Below are 27988 nucleotides of genomic sequence, written 5' to 3'. Positions count from 1 at the left end.
TTGAAAGATATTGAGTGGTCAGGGAATTAACAATTGCTGATGAGTTGTTTTTGCTGCTGCCTCTTCCCTTGTTTTTGTCGATGCCTGTATTTTTTTTTTCTGGCCTTGGCCACATGCATAATTAATTGCTAATAATAATTAAACTATAAACTATGGAAGCCAGCTTATTGCACACTATTGGTATCTGAATATATTATCCTTATGAATGTGGCACTTTTATATTATAATAGAGATCTATAATAAAGTATAAGACGAAGAAAGGATGTCTTAACAGCTTGCTTGCTTCATAGGTTTATAAAAAAAATTAAAAATTCTGGAGGTCGAGCCTCTAGGGATAGGGGTCGTATTTTTCCACGAGAAAATATATTTTTTTATTATTGTGATGCTCAGAAGGATGTGAAGTCGAAATTATCTAGTTTATACGCTAAACTTCGAACTGCACTGGCAACTGTAACGCCTTTTAAAAGCCCTATCAAGTGGGAGCAAGAGCTGAATTGCCCCCCACTACAGTGGCCTACTATCTATAGGAACGAGAAAAAGGCGACAGTTTCCAGTGCCCACAGGCTAATCCAATTTAAGATTCTTCATAGAGTATATTATACGCCCAAAACCCAAGGGAAATTTCTCCAAAATAAGGACCGGGATTGTTCCTGTCCTAAGTGTGGATATGTAAATGCGAACTATGTCCATTTGCTTTGGAGCTGTAATAAAATAAGAAAATATTGGGATGAGGTTTTTTTTGCCCTACAAAAGGAATCTTCAATGAACTATAACCCAGGGATCTTGATAGTGATCTTTGGAGATTATGGCTCAGAGACGGAAGTTCGCCGCAGGTTAGACGGATATGGATGAGAGGATTGATGGTAGCGAAAGCTATATTGGTCAAGTATTGGGGCTCTGTCTCCCTGCCCTCGTCAAGGGAGTGGGGTTTATATTTACAACAAATTAAAATGTATGAGGAAATTGAAAGGGAACGGAGAGTTGCACGCAGAGCTGTGTAGCTATACATTATTTAATTTTGTTATTATGACACATTTAACTGAACGGAGGGGACGACAGCCAATGGGTGGGGGGGGGTATAATGATGTTATATGATTGTTATATTATATATACCATTGTGACAGATATTGGTTTATGTATTAATTGTCTGGTTCATAAAAGAAAAATAAAGATAATTTTAAAGCAAAAAAAAAAATTCTGGAGTAATGCACACCATTATTTTAAGTATATCAATCCAAAAATGCTGCACTCCAGTGTAATTTTCATCCTTTTAAGCTTCATCTGCAGTTCTTGTCTCTTCCCTTTTTGTGGGTGGGAAGCAGCTTGCCACATGTGAGCATCAAGCATCTACAGTGGTCCTTCAAGTTACAATAATAATTGGTTCCAGCAAAACTATTGTATGTTGAAACCATTGTAAGTTGAGTAATCGGTTCCAAACCCCAAAATGTCATTCAAGATAAGAGAAAATGAATTCTTTAAGAAAAATAAGCAGATAACTAAGACAGATTAAACAAGTCCTTACATAAAACAGTCAGGAACAGCTGCTAACTAGCAACTAATACAACTATTTTACCATAGAAATGGCCTTGATTGGTTGGATATGAATCTGAGGCATTGTATGTTGAGTCTAGTTTCAACTTACGATGGGTCAGAAAAGACCACTGTATGCTGAAAATATTGTATCCAGTGGTCATTGTATCTTGAGGGACCACTATATCTCCTAGGAGTACACTGCAGTTAGTTCTAGCTAACCACTTCCACTCCTGGCAGGAGAAAATAGTCTCTCACGCGTTGCCTCAGTAATTCCACCAATAAGTATCACTATAGTGTTCTCGCCCCCCAAAAAAATATGTTTTTCCTCAGCCTAGAGAGATATATAGCTATATAATGGGGTGAATAAATGAAAAGCATTTAAATTGTTTCACTTTGAGATTACAACGCCAGCAATGAGAGGAGAAGGGGAGCAAGAAAACCATGGAGCATGTCAGTCTACCATCGAATGCAGAAGCCAGGAGAAACTGCAGTGGGTGCCACCAGAGGGGAAAATGTAATGTACATACAGCCTAACAATATTTTCATTCCATTCATATTACCATAATACGTCATGCCCTATCCATTGCATTAGTAACACTTTTTGTGGGATGACCCCTTTAAAGATTCTGGACTACTGGAACTATTAGTCAGGAACTTAATTGGACCTCACTGGAGAATTAAGTTTAGTTGATATGTCTACAGTTGAGGTGTCCTACAACTATTGGCCAAGGATTTTTACATTTAGGGCAAAGAAAATGTTGAGCTACCTGGCCAAATCATTTATGTCTACACATAATTTCCATATCATTCTGACCAACCTGTATCTGTATTTATTCGATGAGTGGATAGCCTTAAAGAGGCATGATAGCTGCGACGCTGCTGCTTGTAGCCACTATCCAGACCGCTTCTATCTAAAGAGAAGTCTTCTAGCCAGGAGCTACGTACACGCTTGTCAGCTGTGGTGGAGAAGGAACGCCGCATGGAGCTGACATCAGACAGGACCTGCAAGGTCAAAGTGAGCAAAAAAAAAGGAACAAAATATCTGCACACACATAACTTTTCACCTAGAAATCCTAGTAGATATTTTTATGAGCTCATAGCACTACTAGTGACACTAGTGTTGGGATCCTTTGTTGTATTAAAGTATAAGTTCCTAAACTATTGGATAGGACTTGAACGATTATACTTATTGCTACATATTGTATGGTCTAGCTCAGTGATGGCTAACCTCCGGCACTCCAGCTGTGGTGAAACTACAACTCCCAGCATGCTAAATTCATTTCTATGGAGTTATGAGAACAGCCAAGCAAGTGTACATCTTGGGAGTCATAGTTTTACCACAGCTGGAGTGCCGGAGGCTAGCCATCACAGGTCTAGCTCATCAGAAAACGAAAACTTAAAATTTACAGTCCACCCCCAATTTCAATGGGATGGAGCTACACTGAACATCTGATTGGCATGGGTGCAGGCAGTGTATCAGACTCTTGCCAATCAGCCAGTGATTGCCTATCCTACGGATAGACCATTGCTTATTAAAGGCTGGACAACTCCTTTAATAAAACTTGCAATGGAATATTCTCCAAATGTTTTCCCACAGATGCTTTATAAATCCATAAGAAAAAAATATGTGCATTATATCAAGGGCATATGGAGTTACAATATGCGCCCACAGATTACTATGGGTTTGCTTATGGATCCATACAATATGAATCTGTGATAAGATCATGTGTAGGAGACCTAAGAAGGCAAATAAAGGGATAACTGTCTGTCCATTTATGAAATATGAAATAAAATAAATTATACAATTATTTTCATAATACCCAGTTGATTAAAATGATCATTAATGGGGAACTACTAAACAAATTTAGTTACATGCAAAAATATAATGAGTAATTTTAAAAAAAGGAAAAAAATCTTTCATACGGATTGAATACGTTTCATCGACTTTTTGGTGATGGTAGTTCCCCACTAATTATAAAGTGTAAAATAAATGAAATGGTCGTGCGACCAGAAAACAGAACATTTTCTTTAAAAATGGAGAAAACAAACTCAGAGAAACAAACAGAAGTACAAAACAACAAAAACAAGCAAAGCAAACCCCTTGAAAACAAATGAAATGATAGTCAATTCAACAAAAGAGCAGATGGACAAACAGGAAAGGCAACAGACCATATGGGTTATAGCTCGACCTCGCCTGGTGGAAAGTTTTTGTGATACATTGTTGGTTTACTGTCTAATAATATGTTACATATTGTGACTTGTGATAGTGCAACTTGCCAATTCGTAGATTAACAGTTGTGTTTGAGAATAGAGGGATTGTGTTGCTGTATTTACCTGGGGGTTTTCTGCCAGACGTGGCATGGAAGAAGCTCTCACGGACGCTGGACGTTCCAGCATCTCCACTGGGATGTAGCTGTCTTGGCTAGGGAGCTGCTCCCTGCTAAACTTTCTAACCTCTGGCTCCTAGAAATAAAGATACAGCCAGCTCGTGGGACCAGCTTTCCATTTCACATATTGTTCCGTCACCTGGTAGCACAATGATTTTCCCTTCTAGTAGACAGCCACCCACTCCAGGGTCAGTGCCAGATATTCCATTAGAGAAGTCACTAGCTAATATAGCCTGCGGCACATCGTTACTGTTTGCACCAAGAGCATTAAAGACGCAGGAACAATGTGTACACTTAGGGTTTAATTCTAATTGTCCACTGCAGTGAGCTGGAGAAAGCTCAGAACTGTTGTCCACCTTCATGGTATAACTGGAAATGGAGGTCCAACATAAGACTAGCAATGAATCCATTTACTATTTTTGAAATGTAGGAATCTGTTTTTATATGGGGACCATTTTATATGACAATTTAACACTTTTTACATGAAATACATATTTTCCTCCTGTTGGTTTCTGACATGTATATCATCATTATCATGTATACAATTTTTATGTTCACAGTGACGTAGGCGTTTTAGGACAGATCACTGGCGGAAATGATTTTAGTTGTGATTTTTGAAGTTCCTATTTTTAAAGTGTAGTTCCACACTTGGGAGCAATCTTAAAAATTCTGAAATGATTTATTTCGTACTAATCCTTGGTTATAGTTTGCATTATTCTAGTGCACAGCTGCAATTTTGCAGGACTGAGACCTGAAATCTCTTTGGTTCAGTGTCTGTTCGGAGCCACTCTCATGATTTGTATGTTGGGAAACGTAATCTTTGCATCAGTTGTCCTGCTGCCTGATTTAGCACAGATAAGCTGTTCGAGGTGTCTGGTAACGCAATAAGTAATGCAGTGCATTTACAAGTTACTCAACTTTTTATATAGATTATATCAGTATATATTATATTCACAGGCTTGTGTTGTGGAACTAGGAATTCTTGAGGAAGGTTCCTCCAAACTATGGTATGTGTGGAACTAAACAAGATAGCTGCTCCATGGACCATAGACCCTACAGGGAAATTTCCCGGTGGGCCAATGCCTAGGAGGGCCGCCCAAGCCGTCCTCACGGCCATCAGCCAGGTCCATAATGATTTGATTCTCTTCTACTCACCTGGCCAGCAGCCATCCTGAATTCAAGTGTATGGACGTCCTCAGGACAGCGATACAGTTGAATACTGTGACGCAGGTGGCAGTATTTTGTGCTGCACTGTGGTATTTGGGGAGGTATATTGTTTGCCTTAGGTATTGCTGGCCCGGCCTACTTCTGTTGTCCCTGCCTACATATGTTGACCCAGCCTAATCATTTTGCCCGCTTTCTGTCTATTTAGACCTGTCTGCAACATGGGGCCACTTTAAACTTTTTTTCCAGGGCAACTTTTAGTTCCCAGTCCGCCCCTTCCATGGGCCATAGCAGTTATTCAGTTATACTTCCTCAAAGACATTAGAGGCGGCCATACACAGCCAACAGCTGTCAGCCAAAAGATTGTTCATTTGACGGATATCTCTCCCAACTCCCCCATTCACATTTTGTTCGGCCAAGCATGTATGTGTTGTCAATGGGAACAGAAAGACAATTCTGAAAAAATTCAATTTGATCCTTCTCTCCCCGACATCAACCCCCATACACATTAGATTGCTCTCCAACCCTGGCGTTCTCGATGGTTTGGCTGACAATACACTAACATCACATATTTTAATCAATACATTTACGAAGTGCATCATTTTATATATTTATTGTTTATCATGTTTTCATAATGTTTATACTAATGAATAGATTTGAAGTTAATTTATGAAGACAATCAGGAAATATAAGGGATGGGCACAAATACTTGCACCACTGTCTATTCGCGAAATTGTGGATTGCTTAATGTGTCACTGAGCTTTCCCAAAAAATTTTAATATGTCATAATGACATATCAAAGGTTCTTATTGGTAGGGGGATCGGTGGGGGTCTGAGTGCTGAAACACCACCGATAGCTAGAACAAGGTGAGAGAAGCGGTCACACGTGCTCTCTCCTCGCTGCAGAAGATGGTATCAAGAAGGACTCATAGCCTTTCTACTGAGCATGTCGCCTGCAGCGAGGACAGAGAGCGTGCTATGTGAGAGCTTCTCTCTCCTCGTTCTAGTGATTGGTTGGGGTCTCAGCACTCAGGTCCCCACCACCAATCAAAACCTTTCAAATGTCGCAATGACATATCAAATGCTTTTTAAAGCTCAGTGATACTTCTCTAATGCTCTGCTTTTAAACAGCTTTTCCAAGATTTTTTTTTTAATCAGCTGGGAGCAGGGATATATATATATATATATATATATATATACATACACTCACCTAAAGAATTATTAGGAACACCTGTTCTATTTCTCATTAATGCAATTATCTAGTCAACCAATCACATGGCAGTTGCTTCAATGCATTTAGGGGGGTGGTCCTGGTCAAGACAATCTCCTGAACTCCAAACTGAATGTCAGAATGGGAAAGAAAGGTGATTTAAGCAATTTTGAGCGTGGCATGGTTGTTGGTGCCAGATTGGCCGGTCTGAGTATTTCCCAATTTGCTCAGTTACTGGGATTTTCACGCACAACCATTTCTAGGGTTTACAAAGAATGGTGTGAAAAGGGAAAAACATCCAGTATGCGGCAGTCCTGTGGGCAAAAATGCCTTGTGGATGCTAGAGGTCAGAGGAGAATGGGTCGACTGATTCAAGCTGATAGAAGAGCAACGTTGACTGAAATAACCACTCGTTACAACCAAGGTATGCAGCAAAGCATTTGTGAAGCCACAACACGCACAACCTTGAGGCGGATGGGCTACAACAGCAGAAGACCCCACCGGGTACCACTCATCTCCACTACAAATAGGAAAAAGAGACTAAAATTTGCACGAGCTCACCAAAATTGGACTGTTGAAGACTGGAAAAATGTTGCCTGGTCTGGTGAGTCTCGATTTCTGTTGAGACATTCAAATGGTAGAGTCCGAATTTGGCGTAAACAGAATGAGAACATGTATCCATCCTCTGATGGCTACTTCCAGCAGGATAATGCACCATGTCACAAAGCTCGAATCATTTCAAATTGGTTTCTTGAACATGACAATGAGTTCACTGTACTAAAATGGCCCCCACAGTCACCAGATCTCAACCCAATAGAGCATCTTTGGGATGTGGTGGAACGGGAACTTCGTGCCCTGGATGTGCATCCCTCAAATCTCCATCAACTGCAAGATGCTATCCTATCAATATGGGCCAACATTTCTAAAGAATGCTATCAGCACCTTGTTGAATCAATGCCACGTAGAATTAAGGCAGTTCTGAAGGCAAAAGGGGGTCCAACACCGTATTAGTATGGTGTTCCTAATAATTCTTTAGGTGAGTGTGTGTATATATATATATATATATATATATTATTTTATTTTTTTATTTTTTAAACGTACTCCCTGCTAGACCTGCAGTGGGCATGTGCTGCTCACATGACCGCTGCAGCCAAAACAGTTACCGTTTAAAAAAAGTATACTTTTTTTAATGCACTCTGCAAGATATAAAAATGTGGTGTGCTGCAGTTTAGCATTATTTTTTTTCTAACTTATACATCAAACGGAGGCATAAAATGTGATGTGAACCCACCCTTAAAAGTGCTTGTTCCAGTGCAGGAGGCTGAAGGGAACAGCTGATCGTTAGGGGTGCCGGGTGTCAGACTCCAACCAAACTGATATTGCTAACCTGTCCTGAGGATAGATCATCAATATCAGAAGCACGCAAAGCCCCTTTAATACACTGCGGATATAATAAGAATTTTACTAAACTATCCTTATCATATTGATTCTGCACCATTTCACCATTCCTGATTCTTCTAGTTTATATACTGTAGGTAATTACATCCATGTGACAATCACTGCTGTGTGACATCAACTCAGGAGCAACGTCATCTTCACAGCGTGTAAGCCAGAAGGGCTTGGAGGAATGGCATGGGAGCAGCTCTACATCCATATGGTAAGTGGATTACAATTTTCTTCTTGTTTTTCCATATTAAACTTCATTTTTTTGTATCACAGAAAACCCCATTATCTGTATACAAGACTGAAAGTCTAAAAAGTGTCATTGTTATTAAAGACACCCTATTGTGATCATTCGTGCTGTCAACCAACAACATCGATAGGTGTTATTGTGTCAGACCCATGGCATTGCTACTTTTTATTTTTATGATCTTACCTGAGAGGAAACCCGAGTGTTAGAAGCTTATCGGGCAATTGCCACATCTGCATCAGAGACTCCATAAAGAGCCTCCATTGAAAAATCAGCCACATGTGATGGAAATATTATCCCTGCATGCTTCTCTAAATTTGATGACGGACACCTTGACTTAACCGTCAGACCTAGTGAGAGTCAATGCATCACTGGTGTCCATCAAGTGACCGAACCATATCAGGTTGCTAACCAAAAAAGTTTCCTAACAGATCCAGTAGTTTGGAGTTGGATGTTAGAGCAACACTATAGTTGTAGAAGAAATGTTACTAAAAGATACCTGGATGAAATCTTGGTGAAATGTTTGTACATGGTTTTGCTTTAAAATTCCTTAAGCAGTCCAATATGGCCAATCCCTGTTTGTTAGAAGGGTCCCTGACCACAAGCTCTTCACAGGGTTTCTCGCCTCCATTAACTGTAATCTTTGGTGGAACCAAACAGCAAGTGTTTAGTTCCCCAGTGGGGCCACCACATAGGTAATACAGTAAAGCATTATACTGTTTCCACTGAAACCAATGTGGTATTTGTCTAAGACCTCTTGCACACAAACGTTGTGCATCCGTTCCGTGCATTGAGGTCCACAATGCACGGGCAACGTCCGTGCGGCGGCCGGGACGGATCGAGACCCATTCAACCTGAATGGGTCCGTAATCCTTCCGTACCATAAAAAAAATATCTCCGTGATTGCAGATTCATTCAAGTGAAAGGGGCCGCATCCGTGATGCGGAGTGCACACAGGCCGCAATATGGCCACAGGCACACAATGTTCGTGTGCAAGAGGCCTACGAATGTGTTAGGTGATGATCCTCTATAGGGTGTTGCTTTCTCCTTTGGCTAACCTATGGTAGTCTTGAACTAGTGAGCCAAAAGGTGAGCCATTAGGTAAATCTTTCACTTAGTGGATGTAATGAATTTGGTTACTGGGTTATGTTTGATATCCAGGGAAGCACCAAATGGTCATTGTGCACTGTAGGTAGAACCGTTCTGCGCATGTATGGAGGCACTCAACAAAATGCTAGAGACTTGAAGACACACAGTGCAATGACACTGCAACAGGGACACGGTTTAGCGCTACTATCCTCAGGTGTGGACAAAGCTGTACACTGCAGTGACCAGGCAGAATCAATGAGCTGACAACATGTTTCACATTGAGAGACTTAGTATACTTCCATTCTTGTTGCAGACAGGATGACATCTATGCACCAGGTGATAACATGCTAGTAACAAAACATCTGGCACCAATACACATTACTGAATGAGTACATCTTGTGATATTTCAATGTGGCAAAGTCTGGCATCATCTCATCAAACATTCAAGATGTCATTCATGCAAGATACAAAACAAGACTTCTTACATATAAACAATGTACCTGCAATTGTTAATGAGATGCTGTCAATTATAAGGTTAAAGAGATTCTAGACATTGAATAAGAACAGACTGATACAAACAAGTTTACAACCATTTTATTGCTCCAGTGCAGCTAAAATGCAAAAAGGAGCAACCTGGCAAATAGCCTTGTTTAAAATAAAATAAAAAACTACTGTGCTTAGTCTACAGCTCGTATAAAAAATCTGTGTGTCTCCATGGTTACAGACTACAAACAAATCCTGTGTAGTCTGATCCTGCAGTCCCACTCCTACACATAAGTCCTCTATTTCTTGGCAACATACATTCTAGAGCAGGGGTCAGCAATCTCCGGCACTCCAGCTGTTGTGAAACTACAACTCCCAGCATGCTCTATTCCTTTCTTTGGGAGATTTGAGAGCAGCCAAGCAAGTGTGCATGCTGGGAGTTGTACTTTTACCACAGCTGCAGTGCTGAAGGTTGCTGATCCCTGTTCTAGAGCCTAGTAAGAACTAGAAGACAAAATAAAGCGAATATAATGTTAGAATCTGTCTACAGACCAGGTCTGTTTGTAGTCTGTTACCATGGAGATACATAAGTTTTTTTTATTCAAGGCTATTTGCAGAGTGGCTTTGTATTTTATTTTAGATTAGTTGAAATGGTGAACATTTTAATCAATCATCATTGTTCCCAGGAACCTTGGCTGACAGATTTGAATATAAAAAAGGTATCTGAAAGGAATCCCTGTTTACTTATGTCTCAGCCAGGTGCTTGTGATATGTGAACAGGGATTTAGGCACACTAAGGGCTCATTCAGAAGACCACGCAAATTGCGGATTCGCAAAACACGGATGCTGCCCCAGTGTGTTCTGCAATTTGCAAAACGGACAAGAATAGGACATGTTCTAGTTTTTTTTTTTTTTTTTTGCGGGGCCGTGAAACGGAGCAGCGGATGCAGACAGCACATAGAGTGCTGTCTGCATCTTTTGTGGCCCCATTGAAATGAATGGGTCCGCACCTGTTCCGCAAAATTGCAGAACGAATGCAGACGCATTCATACGGTTGTGTGAATGAGCCCTAAAGGAGATTTATTCAAAGTTGGTGTAAAGGAAAACTGGTTTAGTTGCCCATAGGAACCAGTCAGGTTCTACCTTTCATTTTCCAAAGGAGCTCTGAAAAATTAAAAGTGGAATAAAATAGGCCCTGCAAACCCTTAGAATTCTTCATCCATGCAGGGGATTAGGAGCTTTGCATGAGTGCTCCAACTACTATGAAGATATATTAAAAATGTTGCTCGTTTTAGAGTAAAAAACAAAACGGTTCTTTAGGTTGGACGGTCAGGAATAGAAGCAACACCAACTTTCGTGTGCACAAAGCTTAATCAATCCACATTGACAAGGTCAGCACCCAATCCATACAAGTCAAGATATTCCTGAAACGTGTCACATTATCCTTAATGCACCAAATGACAGTGCTAAGTTAATGGGCTATGTCAGCTCTCCTAAAAGCTATGTTTACCAGAGACAGCTGCTCTTCAAAGTCTTCATCATCATTGTCCAGACATGGTGCTTGAAATATTTCTTCAGGGGATAAAGGACTGAGTGACGGGAAGGCATCCCTAAAACGACAGGCCACACATCTCAGAGCAGCTTAGAAGAACTCATCCTTTGTAGCTATGTCCAGCATTACTATACGATACACTACTACACAGCTAACTCACAGGCCTGACAGAGTATCCTGCTGGAGGTATGGTAAGGCTTTGGCATTGGATAGTATCTCCTCCGGTAAGGATGACGCTTCCATCCTCTGAAACATTGGAGCATTTTTCTGTTTAAAAGAGTAAATATCCAGATATTAGTCAAAGATAAATGAATCCATTGAGACCCGATATAGAAGGAAATAAAGCGAACAATGTCCAGAAAGTAATGCATCATCTTTTAATAAGGACACACCAAATCCGTGACTCAGTACCATACTTATCAACGTTTCTGTTGGTAACTTTGGGGCATTTAAGCTCCGTTCCCTGGCACCAGGGGTGGACAGGCCATAGACCCTACAGAATAATTTCCCGATGGGCCAATGACCAGTGGGCCGCCCAAGCCCTCCTCATGGACGCTGTCCAGGTACATAACAATCTGATGTTCTCAGGATTAATTAATGCTAGGAGCATCAGGTACTTATGCACTTGGCCAGCAGCTACAGATGTCCTCCTGAATTCAACTTTATCACTGTCCTCAGTATGGTGAAGTTGCAATATGGTATTTGATTTTGCGGGGGAGGTATTTTTTGCTGCACTACGGTTTTGCTGGCCCCATCTACTTCTGTTGTCCTTGCCTACTTGTGGCTTGTGTTGACCCCGCCTACTTGTGTTGCCACGCCTTCTTTCAATTTGGACCCGCCCACAACATGGGGCTACTTTTAGTTTTTTTTCCAGGGCCACTTTAAAGTTGAACTGTCATTCTTTTTTTTTTTTCCTTGTAATGTGTAGGGGCAGTCATACTAACCATTTTGGCAATACACTTTAATTACTGAAATTGTACATTTCTATCAGAAAAATAGCTCTAAAGTGGCCCATTTTGAGCCTTAGCAACACTTTCCTGTCTTCTGTTTAAATAACTGTGGAGACTTGCTCAACACTGACCGTGCTATGTAAACAGAAGACTGACAGTTACACTTTAAGTTCCCAGTCCGCCCCTGCCTGGCACACCCAAAATCCAGTCTTGGGGTTCACATATTCCTCACTCATTTTCAGACTGGGGCAAGCCAAATTTGCCAGGATTGTCTATGAACAATCACAGCAAATTTGGGACTGTTGACAACTATAAAGTACTTGTTACCACAAACCCTGAGATGCAGCTGTCCCGTGATTTATAATAAACCTCCAGTTTTAAAGGGGCTGTCTCAGTAATATAATGTCTGCACATATGGCACATTAGATGCTAAAAAAATAGCAATATTTTCATAGCCATGTAATTACCTTAAAGGCTATGAACTCCTCTGTTTTTTTTTTTTTAATTATTAATATTGATTTACATGAATTTGTGGCTAAAAGCAGTGTTATAATAGGTTTGTATTTTTAAAAAAAAATCTGCAGTTTATTTTCTGCAGCGTCTATGTTTTACGCTACATAGCAGCTGCGCAATGCCATTTTGTGATAAATCCCTCTGACTGCTCATTCTTCAGCTCCTCTCTGATTTTTCCTGAATGAATTTCTAAGCTGATTTATATCCAAATCGAAGTTCAATCAAAACTTACTACAAATTTTTTTTTAGCTCAAAGTACAAGTCAATCATTCGAAAGTTTACAAATGTGTCCACAGACTTTAATATACTGTATATCAAACTTTATACTCCTTTTTTTTTTTTTCTATAATGCATTGAATAATAGCCCATCATTGTATACTGTCTTCAACCAAATAATGTCTTTTGAATGGATTATATTTAGATTCTAAAAGGCAAAAGATCCATACGTCAATTAGCACAGATATAATTACTCATTTTGTTCTTTCTCATGCAGAAGACATGCAGGTTATCCACAGGCCTTGCCAGGTTGTGATCATTTCTCACCTGTTCCTCCAGCTGTTGTCTTTGTTTCTTTGCTTTACTCTGCTTATAGTAGTCCATGATCATCATGGCAGCATAAATCTTGCCCACAGTTAAGTCAGTGGCTGGAGAAAAATAGTTCAAAAGTTGTCATTGACAGATGCCATTCATAATCACTATCCTTGTAATGAACCTCCATGTGTAGTGGGTTATGTAGTACAAGATGTAGACCTTTTATAATGTCATAGAAGCTCTTGAAATAAATTACAATTAAAGGGGCGCTATAGCTAGAGTATTATCTATTTGTTTTAGAGATGAATGCAATGTTATTGTGCAAGAATGGTAGGAGATGGGGGGGGGGGGGGGTGGCAAACCAGTATAATTGGCCGGGCCTTTAAAGGAAGATTACCTGTTTCCCGGCCCCGGGCGGTCTGCTCCTTCACCTTTAGGCTTGTGATTCCTCGCTGGACTCCTTCGATGTCAACCTTCAGTTTGACTCTGCTGCAGCCAATCACTGGCCACTGCAGAGACTGGATCCCCTTGCGCAATGTGACCATTTGTCATGACACTGGGGGAGTCGGTCACCGCCATAGCCAGTGATTGGCTCTGGTGATATCAAACTGGATGTTGACATTTTGGGAGCCCAGCGGAGCATTGCATGCCTGGAGGAGAAGAAGTGGACGGCTAGTGCTGGGAAGCAGGAAGGAATCTTCCCTTTGCAGGTCAGGCCAAATAAAGGGGTTTTCCAACTCCCCACCCCCACCCTATTCTTTCACAACCACTTTCAGAATGGAGGGCAGCTCATTTTAGGGAAGAAGGCAAACAATGGCTGAACCTCGTGATACTTTTTATCAGATATTTTCAGTTCTGAAAACTTCTTAAACTTTGACTTAAAATGCAATAGACTAGTTGTCTCCATAGTAAAGCCTCATTCACACGTCAGTGTTTTGGTCAGTGATTTCCATCAGTGATTATGAGCCAAAACCAGGATTGAAGCCTCCACCAACATAAGGGATAAGGGAAAAATCACCTGGTTTTGGCTCAAAATCACTGATGGAAATCACTGACCAAAACAGTGATGTGTGAAGGAGGCTTCACTGTGGAGACAACAAGCAGCTGAAGACACAGAACAGTAAGGTATTTTCTATTAAAGGGGTCGTCTCACTTCAGTAAGTTGCATTTATCATGTAGAGAAAGTTAATACAAGCCACTTACTAATGTATTGTGATTGTCCGTATTGCCTCCTTTGCTGGCTGGATTCATTTTTCTATCACATGATACACTGCTCGTTTCCATGGTTACAGACCACCCTGCAACACATCAGTGTTGGCCGTGCTTGCACAATATAGGAAAAAGCACCAGCCTCTCTGACGGCCGGGACCATTGGAGCTCACATAGGCTGGTGCTTTTTCCTATATTGTGCAAGCACGACCACCACTGATGGATTGCAGGGTGGTCTGTAACCATGGAAACGAGCAGTGGATCATGTGACAGAAAAATTATTCCAGACAGCAAAGGAAGCAATATGGACAATCACAATATATTAGTAAGTGGCTTGTATTAACTTTCTCTACATGATAAATTCAACTTACTGAAGTGAGACACCCCTTTAAGACAAATATGCAGTAAAGGTGGACATTGACTCTAAATTCAGTATATACAGCATGCCTGTAAGGAGCCATTTCAGGCTGACAGAAGTCTGTAGTGTTCTTCAATGGGATGATAGAGAGAAAGGCCAAAAAATGTCTTCCACCCCAGGACCACTCTCATATTGCAGGATCGATTGTCCCTAGGAATGATTGTGACTACCTTTTACAGGCTTTATTTCTGCATCATTTTTACTTTAGGGTTACTGCTCCTTTAAGGCTTAAAATAGATAAATTAAGACACTGGTTCTATTAGATTCTTGGGTTGTTCTTTTTCCATCAAAAGCTCAATGGCTTTTGTTTGCAAATTGGTACTTTATTTCCCATTGAACCCAGGGTTCTACATAAATTAGATTCCTTTATAAATTGTTATTTCAATGACTTATTATAAAGGCGACATTCTGGCACGAACAGCAAACTTATCAGGTTCTATGCTTCCTAAGTGATTTTTCACATATCTTGCTGTCAGTCTGACACAGCTTGCAAACAAGTGAAGGTGCAGAGAGCCTCAACTAATATCACACTGAATTAAGACCCGCTGTGCCTCAAATCACAGTGCATAGAATTAGACACAGGCGGAGAAGCTGATAAAGCTTGCAATTCCATTTTCACCGCCACTGAAGAGGCTTTTACTCTAATGTCAAATATATTTTCATCCACTTTACAGTTCAGATGAGTAGGAGCCGCTTTACACCTACTCTTAAAGGGGGTCTCCAGGTTTTTGGACATGCCCTATCTCCTATGAAATCAGGTCCTAGTGTATGATGTGCGTTAGGGGGGTTGGGTGGAAGGGCTTGCAGTTTTGTTCGGCGATTTATCTGTACTTCCATGTAAGGATGGAGAAGGAGGCAGCATGAATAGCCTAAGGGTACGGCCAGGGGTATACTGGTCATAGACCCTACAGGGAAATTTCCCAGTGGGCTGATGCCCAGGAGCCCAGCCAAGTCCTCCTCAAGGATGTCAGCCAGCTACATAATGATCTGATGCTTCCAGCATTAATTAATGCTGGAAGCATCAGGTATTTATGCAGGTGCCATCACAGATACAGTTGAATATTGTTACGAGGGGGGCAGTATTTAGTGATATTCGGTTCTGCTGGGGCGGTATTTTGTGCTGCACGGTGTTATTGCAGGCCCCACCTACTTCTGTCCTCTCTTCTATCAGTTTGGACCCGCCTACAAAATGGGGCCACTTTTAGGAAAGTATAAAGGACAGATACGAATTCTCTTCTTTTTATAATTCAATCCCAGTTTTGGCTTCTAAAACTGCATGCAGAAACCTGACAGTGCGGTCTTACCCTAAGAAACACATGACTCTTTATACATCAGCAAAACTCAAATAATAGGAACACACATTGTCTAGCAAGGTAGAGTTTTCTTCTGCTGACTAGCTAGCCTATAACGGCAAAAGCCAAAACCAATAAAGGGCTTGTCTCACTTCAGTAAATGGCATTAATGTATTGTGATTGACCATATTGCCTCCTTTGCTGGCTGGATTCATTTTTCCATCACATTATATACTGCTCATTTCCATGGTTACGATCAGCCTGCAATCCATCAGCGGTGGCCATGCTTGCACACTATAGGAAAGTGGTGCCTCTATGGTGGCCAGGACCTTGAGAGTGGGCATAGACTGGTGCTTTTTCCTATAGTGTGTAAGCACGGCCACCACTGTTGGATTACAAGGTGGTCGTAACCATGGAAATGAGCAGTGTGTAATGTAATGGAAAAATGAATCCAGCCAGCAAAAAAAAAGCAATAGGACAATCACAATATGTTAGAAAGTGGATTGTATTAACTTTTTCTACATAATAAATATAATTTGCTGAAGTGAGACAACCCCCTTTAACTATGAGTTAAATGATTCTGGTCCAAAATGTATAGGTTAGTCTGAAGGCCCAGTTTAAAATGCTTTAAAAAATCTGGAGAACCATTTGGCTCTTTGCAGACCAGCGTTCCTCCCGCAGCGAGTCCGCAACGCAGCTCCCGGACTGACCTTCCAGCGTTGCCGGGGGTCACATAGCATTATATTGATTTATGATGTTATGTAACCCTTACAATTCTGGAATGTATTGGATAACACTGGCATAATGCTGCCAGTGTTATCCAATACATTCCGGAACTGTAAGGGTTACATAGCATCATAAATCAATATAATGCTATGTAAATCCCTTCAGTGCTGGGAGGTAAGGCCAGTTGCTGCGATGCCGACTCGCTGCGGGAGGAACGCTCGTCTGCAAGGGGCCTTTCACTGATGAGTTTCAGCTACTGCAAGCTCAGTGTAGAACATCATCTCAATACATGTGACAAGTCATGGTCGTTTTTTTCCCATGATCCACTCTACTTCATTGTTTTGCGACCCTTCTTCAAAAGCATGTCTGGCACTTCCATTGGTTGCCTCGAACCGCAATGTGAAGCAGCAAATAAGAACGATCTTAGCCCCCCATTGGCGTCCACCATCTGTATGCATACATCCTGTCAATGCACTGTGCAGTTAAGACGTATTTATACACGTCCACCATTTGAATGGTGTATCTCACTCCACAGCACTTTGCCATTAAAGAAATTGGGTGTTCTACTGAAGATATGGAGAGTTAAAATAGTAAGCTCTCTGAGAAAAAACTGAGACCTTTGTTCTCAGTATTGATGAGACAATTTCTTCAATTTCGATTCAGAGTCAATTCAGCTGAATTGGGCAGGCAATTTGATTTGGGTCCGAAAAAAATTCAACGCTAATCAAAAATGATCCAATTGCCCTGAAAAGGCGTGACATTAACAACTGTCTTTAACGCCAAGACAGAATTAGTAACCTTAAAGTGACAGCAAGATTTATGGCCATGGGTCAATGCATGGCTGCTGGTGGCAATATACAGCCTTTTAAAAAAAAGAAACCGCACTGTAGGATTTCTTTATGTTTAAAAATAATTACAAAAATCTTTTTCCTTTTCATGGATTCCTGTTTTAAAATGGTTTTAAAGTTGAGAAATCAAATCCCCAAGTTATTCACCGAAGTCCAGAGACTTCGATGATAACTAATTTCCCTCACTGGAGCTCATACATTTGAATGCTGTACGGAAACTAATCTCTGTACAGCAATAAAATGAAGTTTTAAGCAAATTGACTTTAGATCTTGGATCCGAAAGTCGATTCGCTCAACACTACCTGACACCATTTTGAGAAATTTACCTGAATCAAATTGCCGAAAATTCCAGCTTGACTAAAATTTTTGGAAAATTCAGATCAAATTTGATTAGTTTAGAAATGATTTGCAAATATCTGTTCACAAGATATTAGAGAGATGATGTAGAGTAAACAAAGTAAACAATATTAGCTATTGTTATACAAGATGTATTTTTTTATACATGTGTTTGGTTATATTTATTACATTGAATTTCAAATGGAAAAAATTAAACCATTTTAATATTATACTAATTTATTTTATTTATTTTCTCTTTATATGATTATACACAAGATTATTTATACAGAGAAAGACATACAAATTTACAGTGATGTAACTGTAATTGATGTCATACTGTCTTGATATTGATTTTTCTTTTGCTTAATTAAATTCTGTGTTATTTTCCTCTCTTCGAAAATCAATAAAAATATTATCACAAAAAAAGATCATCATTAGAAATTAGGGTTGAGCGAACCCAAACTGTAAAGTTCGGGTTCGCACCGAACTTGGTTTTTTGGACCCCGGACACGAACCCGAACATTTCTGTAAAAGTTCGGGTTCGGTGTTCGGTGATTTCTTAGCGCTTTTTTAAAGGCTGCAGAGCAGCCAATCAACAAGCGTTTAACTGTGTGACCTTAGAAGCCATCACAGCCATGCCTACTAATGGCATGGCTGTGATTGGCCAGTGCAGCATGTGACCCAGCCTCTATATAAGCTGGAGTCACGTAGCGCTGCACGTCACTCTACTGTGCTTAGTGTAGGGATAGGATGCTGCTGTTGTGAGGGAGAGAAGTGCACAATCTTTTTACCCTGCCCTTAGCCCAGTGACAGAGAAAAATAACTTTTATCTGTCTGTTAGTTAGGTGGGCGGCGGTGGCCATTTTATGCAAGCTCAGTGCACCAGCACTGCATCTGTGCTTTTGTAACATTCAAATCCAAGCTTGAAATACTGCTATAATAATCTGGTTTTAAAAAAACACCCTTTTTTGGCAATATCCTACATCTGGTGCCTTTGCAGCATTAGTCAGTGTGCAATTTAAGCTACAAATATAGCTATAATTTTCTGGGTTTTTAAAAGCACCCTTTTTGGACAAAATACACAATTTTACAGCCCTTGCTGCATCTGCACATGTGAAATTCAAGCGTTATATACAGCTGTCATATTCTGTTAGTAAAAAAAAACACCCTTTTTGGGCAAAATACTTAATATTGCAGCCCTTGCTGCATCTGTGATTGTTAAAAACAAGTTTGAAATAATTCAATAATTTGCTGGCTTTGAAAAAATACCCATCTTTGGCAATAACCTTCATCTTGGGCCTCTGCCGCATTAGTCAGTGTGCAATTTAAGCTAGAAATACAGCTATAATTTTGCCCTTTTTGGGCCAAATACACAATTTTGCAGCCCTTGCTGCATCTGCACGTGTGAAATTCAAGCGTTATATACTGCTGTCATATTCTGTTAGTAAAAAAAACACCCTTTTTGGGCAAAATACTTAATATTGCAGCCTTTGCTGCATCTGTCATTGTGAGATACACCCTTTAGATGCTGTGGTTCTATTCTGCTATTGAAAAAACATCCATTTTGGGCAAAAATCTTTAATTGCGGCCTAGTCTGCATATGTCATTGTGAGATACACCCTTTAGATACTGTGGTTCTATTCTGCTATTAATAAAACACCCATTTTGGGCAAAAATCTTAAATTGCGGCCTAGTCTGCATCTGTACATGTGAGATACACCCTTTAGATACTGTGGTTCTATTCTGCTATCAGAAAAACACCCATTTAGGGCGAAAAAATTAATTTTGCAGCCTTTGCTGCATATGTCATTGTGAGATACACCCTTTAGATACTGTGGTTCTATTCTGCTATTAGAAAAACACCCATTTAGGGCAAAAAAAAATTTTTTGCAGCCTTTGCTGCATATGTCATTGTGATATACACCCTTTAGATACCTTGACGTGGTGAGTGGCTTATTACGCTTTGGCCAAAATGTACACCAATGCCTCATTCAACATCCAGCATAGAGGCAGGGCAGAGTGCTGGTAGCAGAGTGCTATTGCATTTGTATTTTGCGTTTGTATATGTATTTCGCCATAGTTATGTGCACCTGCATACAGGGTTGTGCTGACTGAATCCCCCACATTTTACCCTTTAGATACTGTTGTTCTATTCTGCTATTAATAAAACACCCATTTTGGGCAAAAATCTTTAATTGCGGCCTAGTCTGCATCTGTACGTGTCAGATACACCTTTTAGACACTGTGGTTCTATTCTGCTATCAGAAAAACACCCATTTAGGGCAAAAAAAAAATGTTTGCAGCCTTTGCTGCATATGTCATTGTGAGATACACCCTTTAGATACTGTGGTTCTATTCTGCTATTAGAAAAACACCCATTTAGGGCAAAAAAAATAATTTTGCAGCCTTTGCTGCATATGTCATTGTGATATACACCCTTTAGATACCTTGACGTGGTGAGTGGCTTATTACGCTTTGGCCAAAGTGTACACCAATGCCTCATTCAACATCCAGCATAGAGGCAGGGCAGAGTGCTGGTAGCAGAGTGCTATTGCATTTGTATTTTGCGTTTGTATATGTATTTCGCCATAGCTATGTGCACCTGCATACAGGGTTGTGCTGACTGAATCCCCCACATTTTACCCTTTAGATACTGTTGTTCTATTCTGCTATTAATAAAACAACCATTTAGGGCAAAAATCTTTAATTGCGGCCTAGTCTGCATCTGTACGTGTCAGATACACCTTTTAGACACTGTGGTTCTATTCTGCTATAAAAAAAACCACCCATTTTGGGCAAAAATCTTAAATTGCGGCCTAGTCTGCATCTGTACATGTGAGATACACCCTTTAGATACTGTGGTTCTATTCTGCTATCAGAAAAACACCCATTTAGGGCAAAAAAAAAAATGTTTGCAGCCTTTGCTGCATATGTCATTGTGAGATACACCCTTTAGATACTGTGGTTCTATTCTGCTATTAGAAAAACACCCATTTAGGGCAAAAAAAATAATTTTGCAGCCTTTGCTGCATATGTCATTGTGATATACACCCTTTAGATACCTTGACGTGGTGAGTGGCTTATTACGCTTTGGCCAAAGTGTACACCAATGCCTCATTCAACATCCAGCATAGAGGCAGGGCAGAGTGCTGGTAGCAGAGTGCTATTGCATTTGTATTTTGCGTTTGTATATGTATTTCGCCATAGCTATGTGCACCTGCATACAGGGTTGTGCTGACTGAATCCCCCACATTTTACCCTTTAGATACTGTTGTTCTATTCTGCTATTAATAAAACAACCATTTAGGGCAAAAATCTTTAATTGCGGCCTAGTCTGCATCTGTACGTGTGAGATACACCTTTCAGATACTGTGGTTCTATTCTGCTATTAAAAAAAATCACCCATTTTGGGCAAAAATCTTAAATTGTGGCCTAGTCTGCATCTGTACGTGTGAGATACACCCTTAAGATACTGTGGTTCTATTCTGCTATTAGAAAAACACCCATTTAGGGCAAAAAAATTAATTTTGCAGCCTTTGCTGCATATGTTATTGTGAGATACACCCTTTAGATACTGTTGTTCTATTCTGCAATAAAAAAAACACCTATTTTGGGCCAGTTCCTAAATTTGAGAAATATGCGGAGAGCGTCAAATAAGAGACGTGGCCCCGGTCGTGGTGCTGCTGGTGGAGCTCCTGTTGCAGGGAGAGGACGAGGTCGATCTGTGCCAGCTACACGCACAAGTGAAACACCTTCCTCAGGTGCAAGTAGGCGACAGAACCTGCAGCGGTATTTGGTCGGGCCTAATGCGGCTCTACAAATGATGAGGCCAGAACAAGTACAGGCGATAGTAGATTGGGTTGCTGACAGTGCCTCCAGTTTCTTCACATTGTCTCCCACCCAGTCTCCTGCTGAAAGATCAGAGCTGGCACCTGCAGCCGATGTCCATCAGGCTTTCACCTCCCCCCCTTGCAAATTAGCCAAGCAGTCTGAGCCCCAAGTCATGCAGCAGTCTCTTCTGCTTTTTAATGACTCTGTTAGCAGGGTTTCCCAGGGCCATCCACCTAGCCCTGCCCCAGAAGTGGAAGAGATTGAGTGCACCGATGCCCAACCACTTATGTTTCAAGATGAGTACATGGGAGGAGCATCGCAGCACGTCTCGGATGATGACGAAACACAGGTACCAACTGCTGGGGCTTTCGAAAGTGTGCAGACCGACAAGGAGGGCAGGGGTAAAGACTGGGTGGAAGATGATGTGGAGGACGATGAGGTCCTCGACCCCACAGCAGAAGAGGGAGCAGGGTGCAAAAGAGGAGCGGCCGTCCTCTAGACAGTACGCCTGCTACTGCCCACCGCAGCAAGGGACTGAGCACACCAAAGCCAGCTCCAAGGAGTTCCCTGGCGTGGCAGTTCTTCAGACAATGTGCTGACGACAAGACACGAGTGGTTTTCACGCTGTGCAATCAGAGCCTGAAAGTGAGGCATAAACGTTCTCAACCTGAGCACAACCTGCATGACCAGGCATCTACATGTAAGTGCAAAGCACGAGCTGCAGTGGAGCAGACACCTCAAAAACCAAGAAAGGTCTCTGGCTCCTCCTGCTTCCTCTTCTGCTGCAGTCCCGGCCTCTTCATCCACCTCTGGAGTGACAGTGCCACCAGCCACCCCGCAAACAGAGGATCTGCCAGCAACACCACCATCTGAGTCACCAAGCATCTCCACAATGTCCCACGGAAGCGTTCAGCTCTCCATCTCCCAAACACTGGAGCGGAAGAGGAAGTACCCCCCTACCCACCCGCGATCCCTGGACCTGAATACCAGCATTTAAAAATTACTGGCCTTTGAAATGCTGTCATTCCGTCTGGTGCAGACGGAGAGTTTTAAAAGCCTTATGGCGGTGGCTGTCCCACAGTACGTCGTGCCCAGCCGCCACTATTTTTCCAGGCGTGCCATCCCTTCCCTGCACAACCAAGTGGGGGACAAAATCAGGTGTGCACTGCGCAAATCCATCTGTGGCAAGGTGCACCTCACTATGGATACGTGGACCAGTAAGCACGGTCAGGGACATTATATCTCCATAACAGCACGCTGGGTAAATGCAGTGGCGGCTGGGCCTGAGGCGGATAGCAGTTTGCCAGATGTCCTTCGACCACCGAGGATTGCAGGGAGCTTCAGTTTGCCTCCTGTTGCTTCCTCCTCCTACTCCGCTTCCTCATCCTCTACCGGCTCCTCATCCGGTCAGCGTAACACCTTCACCACCAACTTCAGCACAGCCAGGGGTAAACGACAACAGGCAGACTTATCTGTTTGGGGGACAAACCCCACACCGCGCAGGAGCTGTGGACGGGCCTTGAACAACAGACCGATGAGTGGTTGGTGCCAGTGAGCCTCAAGCCCGGCCTGGTGGTGTGCGATAATGGGCGAAATCTCGTAGCAGCTCTGGGACTAGCCAGTTTGACGCACATCCCTTGCCTGGCGCATGTGCTGAATTTGGTGGTGCAGAGATTTCTTAAAAATTACCCCGATATGTCAGAGCTGCTGCATAAAGTGCAGGTCATCTGTGCGCGCTTTCGACGTTCTCACCCTGCTGCTGCTCGCCTGTCAGCGCTGCAGCGTAACTTAGGCCTTCCCGCTCACCGCCTCATATGCAACGTGCCCACAAGGTTGAACTCCACCTTGCACATGCTGGCCAGACCGTGCGAGCAGCAGCAGGTGATAGTGGAGTTTCAGCTGCAGCACGCACGGGTGAGTCGCTCTGCGGAACAGCACCACTTCACCACCAATGACTGGGCCTCCATGCGAGACCTGTGTTCCTTGTTGCGCTGTTTCGAGTACTCCACCAACATGTCAAGTGCCCATAACTCCGTTCTCAGCGTTACTATCCCACTTCTATGCCGCTGCTGGCGATGATGAAAGAGGATGTGGCACAAGAGGAGGAGGAGGAAGAGGGATCATTTCATAGGGTTTCCGGCCAGTCATTCACAAGTGGCTCCGAGGGTGGGTTCCTGCACCCACAAACGGCAGGTACACAATTGTCCAGCCAGGGCACAGTTCTGGAGGATGACGAGGTGGAGGATGAGTAAGAGGAGATGGAGGAGGAGGAACCATGTTCACAGCAGGGTGGCACCCAGACCAGCTCATGGCCATCACTGGTGCGTGGCTGGGGGGATACAGAGGACACAGACGATACACCTCCCACAGAGGACAGCTTTTCGTTGCCTCTGGGCAGCTTGGCACACATGAGCGATTACATGCTGCAGTGTCTCCGCAATGACTGCCGAGTTGCCCACATTCTAACTTGTGCTGATTACTGGGTGGCCACGCTGCTGGATCCCCATTACAAGGACAACGTACCTTCCTTAATTCCCTCACTGGAGCGTGATCATAAGATGCAAGTACAAGCGCACGCTGGTAGATGCGCTGCTGGTGGCATTCCCACCTGACAGCAGGGGCACAGTGGAAGCACAAGGCGAAGGCAGAGGAAGAGGATGCCAACACAGCTGGGGCACCGCCAGCACCTCAGAAGGCAGGGTTAGCATGGCCGAAATGTGGAAAAGCTTTGTCAGCACGCCACAACAACCAGCACCACCAGCTGATATGGAACGTCTTAGCAGGAGGCAGCATTTCACCAACATGGTGGAGCAGTATGTGTGCACACGCCTACATGTACTGAATGACGGGTTTGCCCCCTTCAACTTCTGGGTCTCCAAATTGGGCACATGGCCTGAGCTTGCCCTTTACGCCTTGGAGGTGCTGGCCTGCCCTGCAGCCAGTGTATTGTCTGAACGTGTGTTTAGCACGACTGGAGGGGGTTATCACAGGTTATATTTCCCAATGTTTTGGGGTGTACCCTTATTTAAAAAATAAAAAATAAATTTAAAACCAAAAAGCAGTGTAGGCTACCTCCTCCACCGCCGCTTCCACCTACACGGCCACATCCACCGCCTCCTCAACTTCCTACTCCATATGGACCTCGTCCTCCAAGATCAAGATTATTATTTTTTATTTTTATGTATTTTATGTTATTTAAAGTCATTTCCCTATCCACATTTGTTTGCAGAGCACTTGCCATGCTCTTGACCACATTTTGATGCCATTTGCAGCCCTCTAGCCCTTTCCGTTACATTTTTACAGCCATTTTAGTGCTCAAAAGTTCAGGTCCTCATTGACTTGGGGTTCGGGGTCAAGTTCGGGTCCCGAACTCGAACTTTTTTGGGAAGTTTGTCCGAACCCGTCGAACCCGAACATCCAGGTGTCCGCTCAACTCTATTAGAAATGCATTGTTTTGAAACCAAAGGCTTTGGTCTCAAAAACTTTAATAAAGTAACCTGACCTAGGACTGCCAAAGCCGCTGTTCCAACAACACCTCCTACTTGCAAGATGGCAAAGGAACAGAGACCTAACTGTGAGATCTTTGTTCCCAAAGCAAAATCTGTAACAGTGCCTATTATGTGCCAGCTCACACATACACTGGCAGTCTTTGAATTCTGTATAGGCACGCTACCTTTACTTTAGTTATGATCTCAAACTCATTATCAAGTACCGTAGGTGATCTATCTAGATCATCTAGTAAAATATTTCACATTAGCATGAATTTCACACGCATTATCACATCAATCCTTTTTATCATCAGAAAATTCTTTAAAACCCTCACATCTCGGCATGGGCACAAGTAGGTCCAACATTTTTTGAGACAGATTTGGCCAAATTGCCAGTATTTCGTTCTGCAGCTCGGAGTCCAGTTGTTGCCTGTCAGCTCCACCTGCAAGAAAAAAAAAATGAATGTCAATTTAAATGGGACTTATAACTGGAATAATTGCTAAGCACACACAGTCTGATATCTACTTTCAAAAACTCTGCAGACTGGAAGCAGCAGGTCCCTAGCAAACTGCTTGTCTCAAATAAAAAACCTCTATGTAAGCCTCTAATAATCTCATATTGATCAGATTTTCCTAAATATACAATTAGGTAGTGTACCTAACATGAAAAATATGCAACTTTAAAGCAGTCTTTATTTAAATTAATCTACTGTTTTGTGTCTAAGGTTTCTATGCAAACTTGCATGTTTTCTATAGTGACAGGTCCTGTGTGTAGTTTGATCCTGTAGTCAGGATCCAGCTTCCAGGTTCAGGTTTAGTTGCTTTTGGAAGTTATCAAGAAGTAGGGGACAGATCAAAACAAGTATAATCAGACTGCAGATGGGTTTGTTTAGAAGTTTCTTTCAGGGAAAGAAAAGCATCTCACTTCAGCCACTTTTTGGAAGTGGCTCCCCATGAATTAAAGTTCGACTTTTTAATAAGCTTTTGGACAAGACAAGAGAAAATAGACAGGCTAAAGCTAAATAACCTAATCATATTGGTTTGGCTATTTTCCTTTGTCTTAAAGGGTGCCACCTCCAAATATTTTTCGCTCCATAAGACACACACCCAAAAGTGAGGGGAAAATGGCAGTGTGTCTTATGGAGAGAATACGAGTGCGCGCTTTCATTATGGAAGTGCTCACTAGTAACCAGTAGGACCAGGGATCAAATAATACAGTGATCCTGGTGCTGGCTGTACTCACCACTCCCTAGTCTTCTCTGTGTGCTGCACTGTCCTGACTGCATACAGCCTCAAGATGTAGTGCTCACACTATGACCTGATGTTGTGTGATGTCAGGTCACAGTGCAGTGAGGCACCCATAAAAGACCAGGGATAGGTGAGTGCAGGAAGAGCCACTGAACCTGCAGAGTGGTGGTGCCATCCAGAGCAGGAAAGATAAGTTCATTTATTTATTTTATGTTTAATGGGGTCTGATCTGAGGTCTAATGAGGAATTGGGGTTTGATCTAAGGTCTAATAAGAAATGGGGCTCTAATCTGAGGTCGGATGGGGGTCTGATCTGAGGTCTGATGAGGATTGGGGGTCTGATTTGGGGGTTAGATGAAGATAGGGCTTTTGATCAATAATCTTTTTATAAATAGTTTTTCATATTTTCTTTCTCTAAATTCTAGGTGCATCTTATGGAGAGAAAAATATGGTACCCTTTGCATAATATTTTCCCATGGAGAATTAAGGAGAGCCAGTACCGCTCTAAAATTCTGTCACACAAAAACCATATTGCCACTTTTTTAAACTTACCTTTGGCTATTTTAATATCCAGTGCCGTCCGGATTAGAGCCATGAGCGTAGATGTGAAGTGTACGGTCATATCCTCTGTTACTGGCATATTCATCAGGACCAATCTCTGTACAAAAACACCGGGCGCCCAAGATGTGGGATATCGACAGGGGAACCCAAAGCAGACAAGCACACATAGGCACATAATCACTACACAATACACAATACAAGGATGAAGACATCACTCTCCAAACTTCCCTCCATATCCCCAGCTCCACCCTACTCCTGTGTAACTAAATAACAAAAGAAGCATGCATATTCTAACCTGATGATAAGTCATACCCAGCTACTTGTAGGAAAAGGGTGTTGGCATTGCTGGACAGCACACAAACAAGGCAAAGGGTTAACTGTCCAGAACCAGCTATTTCCCTGGTGATGTAATTATGGGCTTGCAGACGTCACCTCTGCAAAGTAGCATTTAAGTAGCAACTATGATAACATCGAAAATATGCTTAAAAGGTAGAATATAATAGATAATGATGACCTACCCCGTCAGGATAGGTCATCATATAACATCGGCAGGGTTCCTGGGTGTCAGACCCCTGCAGATCTGATATTGATGACCTTTCCTGAGGATAGGTCATCAATATCTTTTTCTGGATAACTCCTTTAACCTTAGAGATTAAGGCTCCATGCACACGTCCGTGGTGTGTTGCGGACCCGCATATTGCGGATCCGCAACACACCCGCCCGGCACCCCTATAGAAATGCCTATTCTTGTCCGCATGCTGCGGACAAGAATAGGACATGTTTTATCTTTTGCGGAGCTGCGGACCTGAAGATCAGGACCGCGCTCCGCAAATGCGGATGCTGACAGCACACTGTGTGCTGTCCGCATCCATTCCGTCCCCATAGAAAATGAATGGGTCCGCACCGATTCCGCAAAATTGCGGAACGGAT

At 42.2% G+C, this 27988-nt stretch overlaps 1 protein-coding gene across 1 annotated transcript in view; it reads right to left on the bottom strand.

Annotated features, from left to right (window-relative positions):
- Nucleotides 1-27988, bottom strand: part of CACNA1E (calcium voltage-gated channel subunit alpha1 E) — a 638268-nt gene that overhangs the window by 2649 nt on the left and 607631 nt on the right. The window contains exons 40-46 of the mRNA XM_040406914.1: nucleotides 27050-27155; nucleotides 25586-25693; nucleotides 13115-13215; nucleotides 11269-11375; nucleotides 11067-11166; nucleotides 3868-3996; nucleotides 2352-2535 (exon numbers count right to left, since the gene is read on the bottom strand). Coding sequence (XP_040262848.1) covers nucleotides 2352-2535; nucleotides 3868-3996; nucleotides 11067-11166; nucleotides 11269-11375; nucleotides 13115-13215; nucleotides 25586-25693; nucleotides 27050-27155 — 835 coding nt within the window. The remainder of the gene's footprint in view (nucleotides 1-2351; nucleotides 2536-3867; nucleotides 3997-11066; nucleotides 11167-11268; nucleotides 11376-13114; nucleotides 13216-25585; nucleotides 25694-27049; nucleotides 27156-27988) is intronic.

Source organism: Bufo bufo, chromosome 9, assembly GCF_905171765.1.
Source record: "Bufo bufo chromosome 9, aBufBuf1.1, whole genome shotgun sequence".
NCBI lineage: Eukaryota > Metazoa > Chordata > Amphibia > Anura > Bufonidae > Bufo > Bufo bufo.
Note: the sequence above shows the minus strand (reverse complement) of the source record. Positions and strands in the feature narration are given on the sequence as shown.